Source organism: Lampetra fluviatilis, chromosome 2, assembly GCF_964198595.1.
Source record: "Lampetra fluviatilis chromosome 2, kcLamFluv1.1, whole genome shotgun sequence".
NCBI classification, from domain to species: domain Eukaryota; kingdom Metazoa; phylum Chordata; class Hyperoartia; order Petromyzontiformes; family Petromyzontidae; genus Lampetra; species Lampetra fluviatilis.
Window position 1 is genome coordinate 33,282,661 of NC_136276.1, and position 14,154 is coordinate 33,296,814.

The 14,154-nt window shown below is 51.8% G+C and overlaps 2 protein-coding genes across 2 annotated transcripts; one reads left to right on the forward strand and one right to left on the reverse strand.

Annotated features, from left to right (window-relative positions):
- Positions 1-2,295: 2,295 nt before the first annotated feature.
- On the reverse strand, positions 2,296-4,265 carry LOC144945963 (BAG family molecular chaperone regulator 2-like). The gene has a single exon (XM_078874651.1). It carries the CDS (start codon positions 4,240-4,242, stop codon positions 3,490-3,492), a length of 753 nt encoding a protein of 250 aa, XP_078730777.1. The 5' UTR covers positions 4,243-4,265; the 3' UTR covers positions 2,296-3,489.
- A 7,890-nt stretch (positions 4,266-12,155) lies between these two features.
- LOC144945959 (plectin-like) lies at positions 12,156-14,089 on the forward strand. Its single transcript, XM_078874637.1, has one exon. It carries the CDS (start codon positions 12,205-12,207, stop codon positions 13,459-13,461), a length of 1,257 nt encoding a protein of 418 aa, XP_078730763.1. The 5' UTR covers positions 12,156-12,204; the 3' UTR covers positions 13,462-14,089.
- Positions 14,090-14,154: the final 65 nt, after the last annotated feature.

The following is a 14,154-nucleotide window of genomic DNA, read 5'->3' on the forward strand; positions in this document are numbered from 1 at the left end:
TAGTGACTACATTATCAGTGGTGTAGTGACTACATTATCAGTGGTGTAGTAACTACATTATCAGTGGTGTAGTAACTACATTATCAGTGGTATAGTAACTACATTATCAGTGGTGTAGTGACTACATTATCAGTGGTGTAGTAACTACATTATCAGTGGCGTAGTAACTACATTATCAGTGGCGTAGTAACTACACTATCAGTGGTGTAGTGACTATATTATCAGTGGTGTATAACTACATTATCAGTGGTGTAGTGACTACATTATCAGTGGTGTAGTGACTACATTATCAGTGGCGTAGTGACTGTATTATCAGTGGTATAGTAACTACACTATCAGTGGTGTAGTGACTACATTATCAGTGGTGTAGTGACTGTATTATCAGTGGTATAGTAACTACACTATCAGTGGTGTAGTGACTACATTATCAGTGGCGTAGTGACTACATTATCAGTGGGGTAGTAACTACATTATCAGTGGTGTACAAAATCAGCAGGGGATAAAATACTTTTTTCTCTCACTGTATCTCATGGTGGTTGTCAAGGGGACCCCGACTCGTAACTTTGGCCACCATGGCAGCCAAGGAACGGAACGTGTCTAAGAGGAACCTCCACTTAGAGATGGAGCGATGATGGATTGTTGAAATCGCTTTTATCCAGCAGCGGATTGACAATGGCTGTTGGAAAGAAACTGCGCTACCAACCCGGCGCGCCTCGAGTCCGATTCCCGCACGCGGCTAACATCAGTGGCAATTATCAGACCAGGTCCCGGACTTTTTTCCTACGTCGACTCGGTCGTAACTAAGTCAACGGTGCGGTGCATCAAGATCAACACAGGAGAGACGAAGGCGACCGGGCGTGGTGCTGGGGACACTATCACCTCATAGTTCGTGGCGTCGGCCTTCATAGGCCCTCGCCAAACTGCTACTTGCTCCAACAGTCTGTCAAGGCTATACGGGAGATCTTTGTCTGCACGTGAATTTGTGGGGAGCGTTAGTAGTGGGTCATTTGACCATACTTCACCGCGCCGGCCAGCATGCGGGTTGGTGAGAGTGGGCGCAGAGCATAGCATATGTCGTGGGAGCCATGGAAGTGCAGTACAACAATGAGTTATTGCTGCAGCTTTGCGCAGCTGCCCGCCACGTAGCCCCCCAGCAGCAGCCTATACCACCTGTTGCATGTGGTGGTTATTACACCCGGGGGGGGGGGGGGGGGGCGGTTGATTATTTGAGATAATAATGATTATTCAACCTGGTTGAACAAAATTAAACTGGAACTCCAGGATGGGGGGAATATATAAATACTAGCGGGAAGTACCCGGCATTGCCCGGGTCTTAAAAATATTTCAAAACTACTCTTAAAAATTGAGCAGCAGTACGTACTGACTGTGGTGGTACCTGCTATGATTATAGCAGTGCATACTGTGGTGGTACCTGCTATGATTACAGCAGTGCATACCGACTGTGGTGGTACCTGCTATCATTACAGTAGTACATGCTGACTCTATAGCAGTATTTATCGACTGTATAGCACAAAGTATTCACCTAACAGAGTGGCGTGGTGAGGCGTCGTCCCGTTCGGAGCCTCCTGCCTCGCCTAGATTGTCCAGCCGGCCGAGGTGGCACCTTGGCAGGCTGGGGCTGGGCTGCTACTCCGCCGCCCCCCCGAGCCACGATCTCCCCGGCTGCTCTGCAATAATATCTAAGGCCTATTAGTGGTAGCATCTAGCGACTGTATACTAGTAATAACTGCACGCATCGGGGTGGGGGGGGGGCATCACACAGTCAAGAATTTAACTGAGCGTTGTGTATTTTATAGCATTTTTAATGCGAAAGAAAATGCCCCCCTCACTCCCACTGAAGGCGTGCGACTTGGCATGGGCCGTTCCCCCCACCAAAGGCGCGTGCGTTTGTATGGTTGTGCATGAGTCATAAATAAATACAAATGCGCAACAAAAATCTCACTAAATCGCTAATTAAACTAATTGAAAGTTGACGGATGTGAAAAAGGAATATCGCTTGCTGACCGCGGGGCTTACGGCGTGGTACCTGGATATTTTTTTTTATGGCATTTACCCCACCGTTGGGAGAGCCAAACGCACGACCACACACAAACCCACAAACCCACACACAATTCTTGACTTTTATATATATAGAAAGAGAAAGATAGAAAGAAGAAAGATATATTTCAGAGCTCAGTACCGGACGGCTCCGGCTCAGATAATCGCACACTGCGTTTTCACTTCACAACCAAATGAATACGCAGAAGCGGGCAGTCCACTTTCTCAACAACGATGTGTGGCGAGTGGCAACTTTAATCGGACACGTGCCAATAACGACAAACATTCAAGAAACGAACCCAGTTCATCATGGCCATCGCGCGCCACCTTCCGGCCAACTTACTCAAAGTACAACACAAGTAGCCACAGCTCATTCCGATGCGTGTGTGTGGGGGGGGGATATATTTTTGTGATCCCTCGGTGTTGTTCGGAGTGATGTCCGACGTTTCGCTGCTTATAGAAAATTACAATTCGGGTTTTCGTAAAGTGAATAGTTGAGCCGAATTTTGTACTTTTAATTCGGAGGAGGAAGAAAGCTCCCAGCACGTTCAGCGAAACGTCGGACAGTCATCATGTCCCATCAACAACAACAGCCACGCATCTGAGAAGCCACACAGCACAACTGCACAAACCTGCGTGGCGATGCAACTGTGCAACACTGGACATCGTCTCCAGCCAGACACGTCGGCGCTTCAAACACGGAATCATGCGTCGATCAGGTTTGTTGTTGTTGTTGTTACTAAATGAACATTCTCGTTGTCACGCGACACGAACAATTCATGGTATTGCGTCTCGATCTCGATCACATGCGAGCGCTGGTTGGTTTTGCATATTCACTCGGAACGGATTTACACGGCTTACATCGCCACGTGCGTAGCGATTCGCTGTTGTTTCTTTAGCCCTAAAGCTCATTAATCATCATCATTAATTAGGCTAATCACACCGAGCGCCTGGCACGTGACTAGACGGATGTTCATTGCTTCTGCGAATTAATGAATGAGCACTCACACTCGGCTCGGATTGCCAAATTAGCGCAAATTGAACGGCGCGAACAAAGGGCACGCAGTCTTTTTCCTCTTCGTTCGTTCCCTCCACTCTGTTCGGTCATTCGTTCGTTCTACCGGGTGCCGATATTTGCGCTTCGCGGAGGGGCACGAAGACCGGACCGGACCTCCCATCGGGTTCACCCGAGATGGGACTTCCCCCCCATCTCCTTCGGTTCCCCCATGCTTCGATTCAGGACCTCGCTCGCAGCCTGCCTCCCTTAATTCATTCCCTCGTTCCTCCTCTCGGTGAAATTCACGGCCACAGAGAGAGACCGATCAACGGATGCCCCTCGAGTGGTGTCGGGGCGAGGAGGAGGAGGCGGGGACATGTGTGGGAGGACGGTGATCGAGTCGGCGAAGGTGTCAGTGATGTTTGAGATGTTCTTTATCGCCGGGTCATCGTCCCGGTGCCACTCACGGACGACTTCTGGTACTGATGGTCGAGCAGTTTGATGGCGCGGTCCGCGTTCTCCACGTTGCGGATGAGCGTCGCCAACCTCTTCTTGAGCTTCCTCCTATCCTCGAGTGCGCAGCCGATGACCAGCGACTGGAACTTGCTGTCGAGGGGACCCGTCGATGAGGGTTCGCCGTCCGCGTGGCAGGCGCCGTGCAGCGAGGCGAGGCGCCTCTTGGCACCGTCCAGGTCGTCCCGCAAGCGTGCGGCGACGTCGTCGATGAGCGAGCTGGCCTTGCGCAGGGCCTCCTGCTGCTGTGCGTTGCGCAGCGTCTCGAGGGCCACCTCCACGGTGAGGGTGCGGCTCAGCAGCCGCTCGGCCGTGACGCTCAGCTCCTCGCGCTCGCCCGTCGACAGCGCCGCGCGGGACGGCAGGCGCACGGTGACACCGCGGGGCGACAGCGGCACCCGCGGCTGGACGAGCAGAAAGCAATTCATGTCTGCGGCTGGAAAGGTGGCTTGCTGCTGTTGCGGCTGCTGATGGCGAAGATTCTGCTGCTGCTGCTGCACCTCTAGGAAGGGGGACCTCCTCCGATAGCTCGAGTGACGCAGGAAGACACCGTTGTCTCTCGCTCCTCTGCCCGAACTAGGATCTCGACTCACATTTATACTCCTCGCTATGATGCGCCCGTCACCGCCGCCCACTCGCACTCTACTCTCGAGCGTGGGGAGGGAAAGCCCCATCCATGCCTGGCAACTGGTTCACTCCCCCCCCTACCCACCCCCACTCTCTCTCCCGCCTCTCGCTTTCCATCCCTCCCTCCCTCCTCCTCGTGTGTGGTGTTATTGTCTGTTGTTCTCTGGTTGGATTATCTGATAGTGGCTGAGCGCGCACGCGTGGCTACGTCAGACCGCGCTGCAAGTGACGCACGGCAGACGCTCGGTCGGCTCCCTCGGCCCGCGTGCGAGGAGGAGGGGGGAGCGATTCACCGGCTCTCGTCCTACGCGTGTGTGGGACGAGCTGCGACGATGAGCGACAAAGCGAGCATGAGAGAGAGATTTCCCCGTGCGCGTTGAGACAACGTGTGAATTAGCGGGGACACGAGGAATGCGTCATCCGCAAAGCGTAGGGCCGCCGCGATGCGCGAACACTACCATAATTGGTATTTCGGATATTTTTTGCGCGTGTGTGTAGGGTTTATTTATTTTTTTCGTCCGTAAAAAAATATACACGAATATATTTTCTAGTGAGAAGCGGAGGCGGGGAAAGCGGGCTCTGTGGCACGGGGAAAGCCCTTGCTTGGTATTCATGGAGAGCTTTTCTCTTTGTGCGCGTTACGCAATTTCTCGGCACCACCGCAGAGGGTTTTTGTTTTGCGCAAAAAAAAATATAAGCATGCGCGTGGGGCACCGTAGCTCACACACCGAGACGGGGTTCCTACCCGGCTTTGTCTCCCTGCGTCTTTGTCTGTCCCACTCTCTGCTTTCCTCGCTCTGTCCGTTGTCTTTCTCCGTGTCTCTTTCTCTCCCGATCTCCATTTCCATTTGTCTATTTTTTTCCCGGGTTTATCCCCCTGTTGTCCTCCTTGTCTCTTCCCGTCTCTGTCTCTTCCGACCCGCGTCCGTCTCTCTATTTTGCCACCTCCGCTCTCCGCATGCCTCTGCGTGGCGTGCGTCTCTCTATCTGCCCCTCTCCCATCTGTGAGTGTCAGTGGGTGGCGTAGCGTGGTTGGCACGAGTCCTGGGTGCAATGAATAATTTGGGGCCCGCTCTCCCAATTCCCACCCCCTTCCCCCATCCCCTTCGTAGGCCGGATGGAACCTGGGCTCCCCACCGGGCCGAGGGACCCGGTACAGTTACACGGACTGCACCCTCGACAGCTGACACCACTGCCTCTCTCTTCCTTCCCGCCTATCCCTCCCCACCCTCTCGTTGTCTCCCCGTGTCCCTGCACTCGACATGGCTGCGATGGACACGCGGTCGCGAACCGTCGCGAATCCTCGATAGCGGCGCGCGGTCGCGACCAACACGACGCGAACCACCATGACGCTTACGGCGAGAGAGGAGAGCGCGCGCGAGAGAGAGTGGAGCGAGGCGGGGAGCGGAGCGCGGAGGCTTGGAAGCGGAGAGCGCGGAGAGAGCGAGAGAGCGACCGGTCACTGCTCTCCCATCTTGTTACTCTCCCGCGATTCCACCGCGCGTTCGAGGCCCGGACCCCAGTGGCGGTGGTCTTCGAGTGCGCAGGCGGTGCAATTGCGCTGGGGGGGAGAGGACCCACGGGCCGGAGGAGCCGAGGCACCGGCCTGCGACGAGTGGTGGATGGCGAGGAAGTTTCATTCCCAGGTTCAGGGCCCATGTCGATCGCGATGCTACACCGCGAACGACGACCTCTGCGTTCTGTTCAGACTAATTGACGTGTCCAGTTACGCCGTGAACTCGCGAGGTGGGGGGGGGCGGGCGGAATTGCTCACCCCCTCCCTCCCTCCCCCGCCCCCACCTCTGCCGGGTCACAAATCAGAGTGGAGGCGCAAATTGAGAAAAAGCTCGCGGTGGAGTCATCGGAGACCGCTGGGTATTGGCGCCTCCACACGTGCACCGCCTCGCGGTATGACATCCGGTTTCATTCATTGAGTCATTCGGGCATTGATTCGGTGCATCGTTCGTACGGTCAATGAATAATCTATTCGCTCATTCAGCCATCCATTCATTGGCTCGCGCATTCAACAGTACCAGATTCACTCATTCACTATTTAGGCAATTGAATCGTGTATTCACTCGTTCGTTAGTTCAATAATTCAATCATAGATTCGCTCGCTCATAACTTTATTAGGAAGGAATCAGCTTGCTGATTCGCTTATTCACACCATCTTACTGATTCACACTCACGAAGCCAAGGCATTCATTCTCTCATCCGTGTCATTAATTCATTTAACCGTGCATTAATTACATTTGATAATTAATTCACTCGCTCACTCATTAATTCATTCACTGTTCTAAAAGCGCGTGGGCGCAGCGGAGCGGGAGGGGAGAGTGGTGGTGATGATGCAAGGATGGCGGTGGGGGGAGATGAGAGCGGGGGTTATGTGTGGAGGAGTTTAGCTGGGGGAGCAGATGGACTGGCTGGTGGGGGTTCTCAGAGACTCGTGGGGGGGGGGGGGGGGGGGGGGCACTGAGCGAGAGCCAGAGGAATGGCACGGGGAGACAGAGCGAGAGAGGGAGGGAGGAAGCTACACGGGTGGGTAGTCGTTGGCACAGATCGAGAATCAGTCCCTTTCCCCACGGGGAATTCTGAGTTGGCAGCTGCCATATACGAGGGTGTTGGTATGAAATACGAGAATGTTGGTAAAATAAAGGACAGGTTTTTTTTTTTATCAGCAGGGTCCCGCTCCCTTGCAGGGTAATTTTTGTTTGACTTCTTTTCTTTGAAAGACGTTTTCAGCCAATTAATGATGGGAGTTGTGTTTCATGGAGTTGTGTTTTATAGGGCAAAGGAAACCGGAGCACCCTGAAAAAAAAACCCCACGCGCGTGCCAGGCTGGGGTGGGGGCAACACTCTAGCCCCGTACATAACGAGCACAATTATCTAGGTCGTTGGGGAGAATATAAATAACATAAATAACATAAATAAGCGGACAACGTCTCCTTCACGTATCCCGTCCCTCCACGTAAAACAAAAAATGTTTCTTCAACAACGCCATCAGCAGCACGGCCTTCTGGGAGTGCGTTATTTTAGCGGCATTTATTTTTAAGACGACAAAAATACTGGACCCGTGTGGACACTTCGTGTTTCATCGGAAGAGTCCGGCTCCCTTGGAACAGGACTGTGGAGGCTAAAACGTCCTTCCTGTTGGGCGTCGTGGAAGTGTCAAACCCTGGCGAGAGAGGCGAATGCGGTACAGAAAATGTGTACCCCACCTGCTCCATCTGTATGGGATCGAGTGTTGCCCCGTCGCATACTCTGGACTTTTTTTTCGTGTGCTCCGGTTTCTTCCATACATGTAAACACTCGTTAATGAATCAATAATACCGTCATATATAGTGGATCGCAGAGCTTGGGGTGAGGCAGATTTTGGCGTTTGCTCATCACCGCCTGGCTGCTGGCTTCCCCCATGTCTGTAGTTCCTCCGCGTGCCTTTCACCGTCAGTTTCTCCCTACCTCCCTCCAGTGAGCAAAACTTTTTTTGAATGCAGTATGATCGTACGAAAGCGTATATCCCGCGCATTTTCGCGGAATCTACGGCCGAGTTTGAGGGTGGGTGGGGGGCAGCCGGGACGTCACAATGAGATTGCAAGTGACGTCACCTCCGCGCACGTGTACATGGCCGCGCGCCAGTCAGGAATCCAGCCAGTAAAACTTTATTTCTTTCAAATTTCGTATTATTGATAACAGATTAGCCGTGCGGATTCGAGGGTGCGGTTGGTATCACGCTATAGCTCGTGTCTCACAGCAACAAGGTTTCCTGGGTTCAAATCCCGACTCATGCTGTCTTTCTGTGTGGCGTTTGTTCGTTGGTTTCCTCCCGTAGCTAAAACAAAAAAGATACCCCCCCCCTCCCATACAATGTAACTGGCACTGGCCAAAAACATCCCGCCACTACTTTAAGAAAACAAATTCCCTCAAATTACTCATTTGGGATTGCTGTACACATCATAGCAACATCGCCCCAATACTGCGAAACTTTAGAAGGACCCTCTTGAGAACTTAATCTTGAGTCTCAGCAAAGTGTTCCCGAGCAAAGAAGCGTCAAACCAGCGTCATACGATGCCCCCCCCCAAGCCCCTTCCCCCACTCCCCCCCAAGTCTCCCCCCAGCCCCCTCGCCTCCCAGACCCCACCACCCCCAATCATCGCTGCTCATCACGCTACGAACGCGAGTGTGATTATATAATTCACCGACATCGGCAGTTTCTTGTCACGCACTGGGAGCCCTCCTCCTCTGGTCGCGAGGGCATCAGCCGCCCGAAGTCTTCGATCAACACGCAGGGAGCGCACTCAGGTACGCGACCGCCACCCACAGCAGCAAAGGAGCCACAGCGCGGTTAGGGGAGGGGGGGGCTTTGCGGTTTGCGAATTCAATCGTTGAATTGGCGAGCGAGCGAGTTGAATGGATGAGCGGTGGTGCAGCGGTCAGCTGCGAACGCGGGCGAACCGAGTTCGATTCCCGCTTACGGCGATCGCCAAGGACGATAATCTGAACAGGTCCCTGGGTCTCACCTAGGTCGACTCAGCCTCAAATGAGTACCTGGTGCGATGTATACACATCGCCGCGAGGGAGACAAAGGCGGCCAGGCGTGGTGCTGGCCACCCACCCCCTCGTGTGTCGTGTCGGCCTTCATAGGTGCTCGCTTACAGCCCTTGTCCTAATTTCATGTTAAGGCTATACTGGGGGGGGGATCTTTATCTTTGTGTAAACGTGAATGGGATAATGAGCGTGGCGAATGAGAGTGACTGAATTCAAGTGAACTATCGTGAATGAGCAAACGAGAGCTGAACGAGTGAGACTAAGACTCCTCGAGCCTTGGTGTTCAACCCTTGCCCGTGTCCGTGTGTGTGTGTGTGTCGGATGAGCGGGTGAGGGTTACTATTGATAGGGGTATGGGCATGGTCAGTGGCAGGGGTAGTTTAATGTGCGGCGATACGTAATAAGACCCATGTTAGTGATCGCGGTGATGTGAGGGGTGGGAGGGAGGTCTGGTTTGTGACCTGAATAGCGGCGAGAATAGCGGGCACGGTTAGTACGACGGTTCGTGTCGACAGGGTGGGTTGCATGCCTTGTGACTCGCCACCATCCTCACATGTTTTCTTAACATGAATTTCTATACTCTTTGGTTCTTTCGGTAAAGTCACGTAGGTATAAAATAAATCGCGACATTTCGGGCGCAACACAAGCGTCTGTCATCAGGTGGGAAAGCGTGGTCTGCTGAAAGCAGAAAGCAGCAGACCACGCTTTCCTACCTGATGACGGACGCTTGTGTTGCGCCCGAAACGTCGTGATTTATTTTATTTTCTACCTACGTGACTTCACCGAAAGAAGCACAAAGAGTATGGATTCATGCAGTCACGAAAGCTTCAAATCAAGATATTAATTTTTGTTTGTAAATAAACCTTGCCTTAAAACGAATATTCAGTTTTAGAGTAATGAAATTGGGGTCACAAGTTAAATTAAACTAAACATATTTTTTTTATTAGGTCAAGCCTACTGAGCTATCATAGCTCAGAAGCGACCTGTCCACAAACGACAGCTCGATACAGTGGCTTGGCATCACCGCGTGGACATTGTCTAGCAGCCAAATTTACCTCGAAGCGTACTTCGATTCTAAATGTGGAAAGGGGAAAACGGGAGGAGGACCCGGACAAAAAAATAAATCCCACGCCACCACGGGGAGAGACACGTGCAAACTCCACATGCGCAGACATCGTCAGGGTCGTGATCCAACACACGACCTCCTGCATACCAGGCGAGGCAGATACCATCTCGCTACCGTGGCCGATTTAATCGTATAACAGCGCCCCATCATCTGAACCACCCTGTGCATCGCCAGCCTGACTCACCCCCCTCGCCCCCCTTAACCCCCCCCACCCCTCCCACGATTCTGATTCATTCACCACCACCACCGCCGCCGCGCTCCCTTTGATTTCGCCACTCACCACCCCCTCCCTTCCCTCCCCTCTCCCTCCCCGCCGAGAGAGTCGAAGCGCCCACGCGAGATTACTCACTTCACCGGCAGCCGATTCACGTGGAGCAGGAAGGGATAGTGGTGGTGGTGAGTCTGTGGTGAGCTTGTGGTGAGCAGACACTGGTGATGAGTGGTGATGTGTGATCTGCGATTAATAGAGACCATTCTGTTGTGTCGCGTGGATGAGCAGGCGATGGTAATGAATGAGAGTATTAGACAATAGTGGTGGTCGTTGGTGAGCAAACTCTAGTTATGTGATGAGTGGTGAGCAGACGATGGTGATGTGAGAAGTGGTGAGCGGAGGATGGTGACGTCATGAGTGGTGATGTGAGAGGTGGTGAGCGGAGGATGGTGACGTCACGATTGGTGATGTGACAAGTAGGGGTCGGCACGGTTTGGCTCAAACCACCAAACCGCGGTTTGAACCGAACCAAATCGGTTTGGTTTGGCTCTGTTTGAACTGGTTCGGTTTGGTTTGGGGCTACGAAAACCGACTCGGTTTGGCTCGGACAGGGTGGAACCGGCTCAAACTAGTTTGGTTCAAGCCAACTTAAGAGGTTTGGTTTAGCTTAGTTTGGTTTGGTTTTGGTTTGGTTTGGTTCAGTCGTCGCTGGTTTGGTTTGGATTGCTCAATTTGAAACCAGTTTGAGTCGGTTCAAACCGTGCCGACCCCTAGTGACAAGTGGTGAGCGGAGGATGGTGACGTCACGAGTGGTGATGTGAGAAGTGGTGAGCGGAGGATGATGACGTCTTGAGTGCTGATGTGCGAAGTGGTGAGCGGAGGATGGTGACGTCATGAGTGGTGATGTGAGAAGTAGTGAGCGGAGGATGGTGACGTCATGAGTGGTGATGTGACAAGTGGTGAGCGGAGAATGGTGACGTCACGAGTGGTGATGTGAGAAGTGGTGAGCGGAGGATGGTGACGTCATGAGTGGTGATGTGACAAGTGGTGAGCGGAGAATGGTGACGTCACGAGTGGTGATGTGAGAAGTGGTGAGCGGAGGATGGTGACGTCATGAGTGGTGATGTGAGAGGTGGTGAGCGGAGGATGGTGACGTCATGAGTGGTGATGTGAGAAGTGGTGAGCGGAGGATGGTGACGTCACGAGTGGTGATGTGATAAGTGGTGAGCGGAGGATGGTGACGTCACGAGTGGTGATGTGAGAAGTGGTGAGCGGAGGATGATGACGTCATGAGTGCTGATGTGCGAAGTGGTGAGCGGAGGATGGTGACGTCATGAGTGGTGATGTGAGAAGTGGTGAGCGGAGGATGATGACGTCATGAGTGCTGATGTGCGAAGTGGTGAGCGGAGGATGGTGACGTCATGAGTGGTGATGTGAGAAGTGGTGAGCGGAGGATGGTGACGTCATGAGTGGTGATGTGACAAGTGGTGAGCGGAGGATGGTGACGTCACGAGTGGTGATGTGAGAAGTGGTGAGCGGAGGATGGTGACGTCATGAGTGGTGATGTGAGAGGTGGTGAGCGGAGGATGGTGACGTCATGAGTGGTGATGTGAGAAGTGGTGAGCGGAGGATGGTGACGTCACGAGTGGTGATGTGATAAGTGGTGAGCGGAGGATGGTGACGTCACGAGTGGTGATGTGAGAAGTGGTGAGCGGAGGATGATGACGTCATGAGTGCTGATGTGCGAAGTGGTGAGCGGAGGATGGTGACGTCATGAGTGGTGATGTGAGAAGTGGTGAGCGGAGGATGATGACGTCATGAGTGCTGATGTGCGAAGTGGTGAGCGGAGGATGGTGACGTCATGAGTGGTGATGTGAGAAGTGGTGAGCGGAGGATGGTGACGTCATGAGTGGTGATGTGAGAAGTGGTGAGCGGAGGATGGTGACGTCATGAGTGGTGATGTGAGAAGTGGTGAGCGGAGGATGGTGACGTCACGAGTGGTGATGTGAGAAGTGGTGAGCGGAGAATGATCCATTTTTGGTGGAGTCTTCCGTAAGTTCTAATGAGGAAAGATTCATCATCATAGAATCTCAGGTCCTAGATATACTTTATAATGAAAAAATAAACATGACTTTTGGAAGATTTGCCGGTAAAAATGTTTCTCTGAAAGACATATTTGACAGTGATTTTATAGACGCAGAAACGAGAGAGAAACTCATTGATGATTACAAATCTGGTAAAATATCACTTGCGGATGTGGTTGCTATTGTGACTAAGATTATTGAAGCCAAGGAACGGACCGAGGCAAAGAAGAACCTTTGGTGCCGAGGTTTCCGCCGTCAAGTTAGCGTCGCACAACTTGTCGAGTCACAGGTATTAGACGACGAAGTTGCAAATCAGTTGGCCGATGGACGAACGTCTATCCAAGAAGTTACCCGGCTGGTAAAGAGGTACCTTGAAGGCACTAGCAGCATTGCAGGGCTTTACCTGGAGAAAACCAAAGAGAAGGTGTCAGTCAGTAACGCCATCCAGAGAAGAATGCTCAAGCCGGAGAGCGGCATGGCCTTACTGGAAGCACAGGCGGCGACTGGGTTCATTATGAACCCTGTAAGCAATGAAAAGCTCACGGTCCACGAGGCTGTCGAAAAAGGTGTTGTCCAAAAGGAATCGCGTGATCAGCTTCTCGCAGCGGAGTGTGCTGTTACCGGTTACAAGGACCCCCACTCGGGGGGCGTCCTGTCACTGTTCCAAGCCATGAAGAAAGGCGTTGTGTCAAAAGACCACGGAATTCATCTGCTTGAGGCTCAGATCGCCACAGGTGGCATCATCGATCCGCAGGCAAGCCATCGCCTCCCAACGAATGTTGCCTACAGCCGAGGGCTGTTTGACGAGGAGATGAACAAAACCTTGGTTGAAGGAAAAGAATTCACCAAGGGCTTCTTTGATCCAAACACTGGAGAGAAGGTCACTTACCTGGACTTAATGAAACGCTGCATCACAGACCCCGACACGGGGCTTTACCTCTTTGTGCTGAGACAGAGCAAGCAAACGTCCACGGTCGTACAGAAACGCAAAATCATTATTGATCCTGACGTCGGCAAGGAGATGAGTGTCTACGAGGCATATGAAAAAGGCCTCTTGGGCAAAGAGCAGTATCTCAAGCTTTCAGCAGACGAATGTGCATGGGAGGAGAGGAAGGTGACGCTTCCAGATGGCACCACCTACTCTACGTTGGTCGACAAGAAATCGGGGAAATGCTATGACGTTTCGAAAGCACTGGCCGAGGATAAAATCAAGGGCGCGTTGGTGGAGAAGTACAACTCTGGCGCGATTTCCATCTTCGAATTCGCGGACAAACTCTCCGCTGCGTTAAATGCTCAGTAGGATTTGGTCAAAGTGGCCCATGGGGGACTGAGAAAACAAAACCAATACAAATATGCAAACAACAAAGTCGTGATCGCATTCAGGGGGTATGACACACAATCAGTGAATAGGAGGACACTTTCTGTCAAATTTTGCATTTGCACTCTACGAAGACAAATTATTTGGTCCACTCATGGTACACATTCTGTATGTATAAAACGTTAAGTAGAAGAATTAAAGCATTTAGAACTTGAGGCTGGTATTGCCCTGTGGGTAAAACTATTCAACCTAAGGGCTATTTTTTTGGGTGGAGAGACCAGGGGTCCATATTTGAAATTTGGGGTTTTTGGATTTACTGTATCTGGTTATAAGCATATAATGGTTGTTTTTTTTTAGCCATTCTAGAACATTAGAATATATACTGTATCACTTGCTCGTTCAAATGGTTTATCCGCATTAGATGATAAGTATGCTTACTTAGATTTTAAAATGTTTTCAATCAGCTGTCAATTTAAAATTGAGGCTGCAATGTTTTTACGTCACATTCGTGTTTTATCGTGTGGCTTCAGATGTTTTTTAAATGTTCCGTTTATAAACAGTAGATCAGAAAGCCACGGAAGTTGTATTGATACTAGCACCTGGTGTCAGGATTCAGGGTTTAGATGTAATGCTCTATTTGATCTTTCCATGTGGGTCTATGTTTCGTATATTTTT

Coding starts and splice junctions, on each gene's coding strand:
- LOC144945963 (XM_078874651.1), bottom strand. CDS start 4,242: ATGGGGCTTTCCCTCCCCACGCTCGAGAGTAGAGTGCGAGTGGGCGGC.
- LOC144945959 (XM_078874637.1), top strand. CDS start 12,205: ATGACTTTTGGAAGATTTGCCGGTAAAAATGTTTCTCTGAAAGACATA.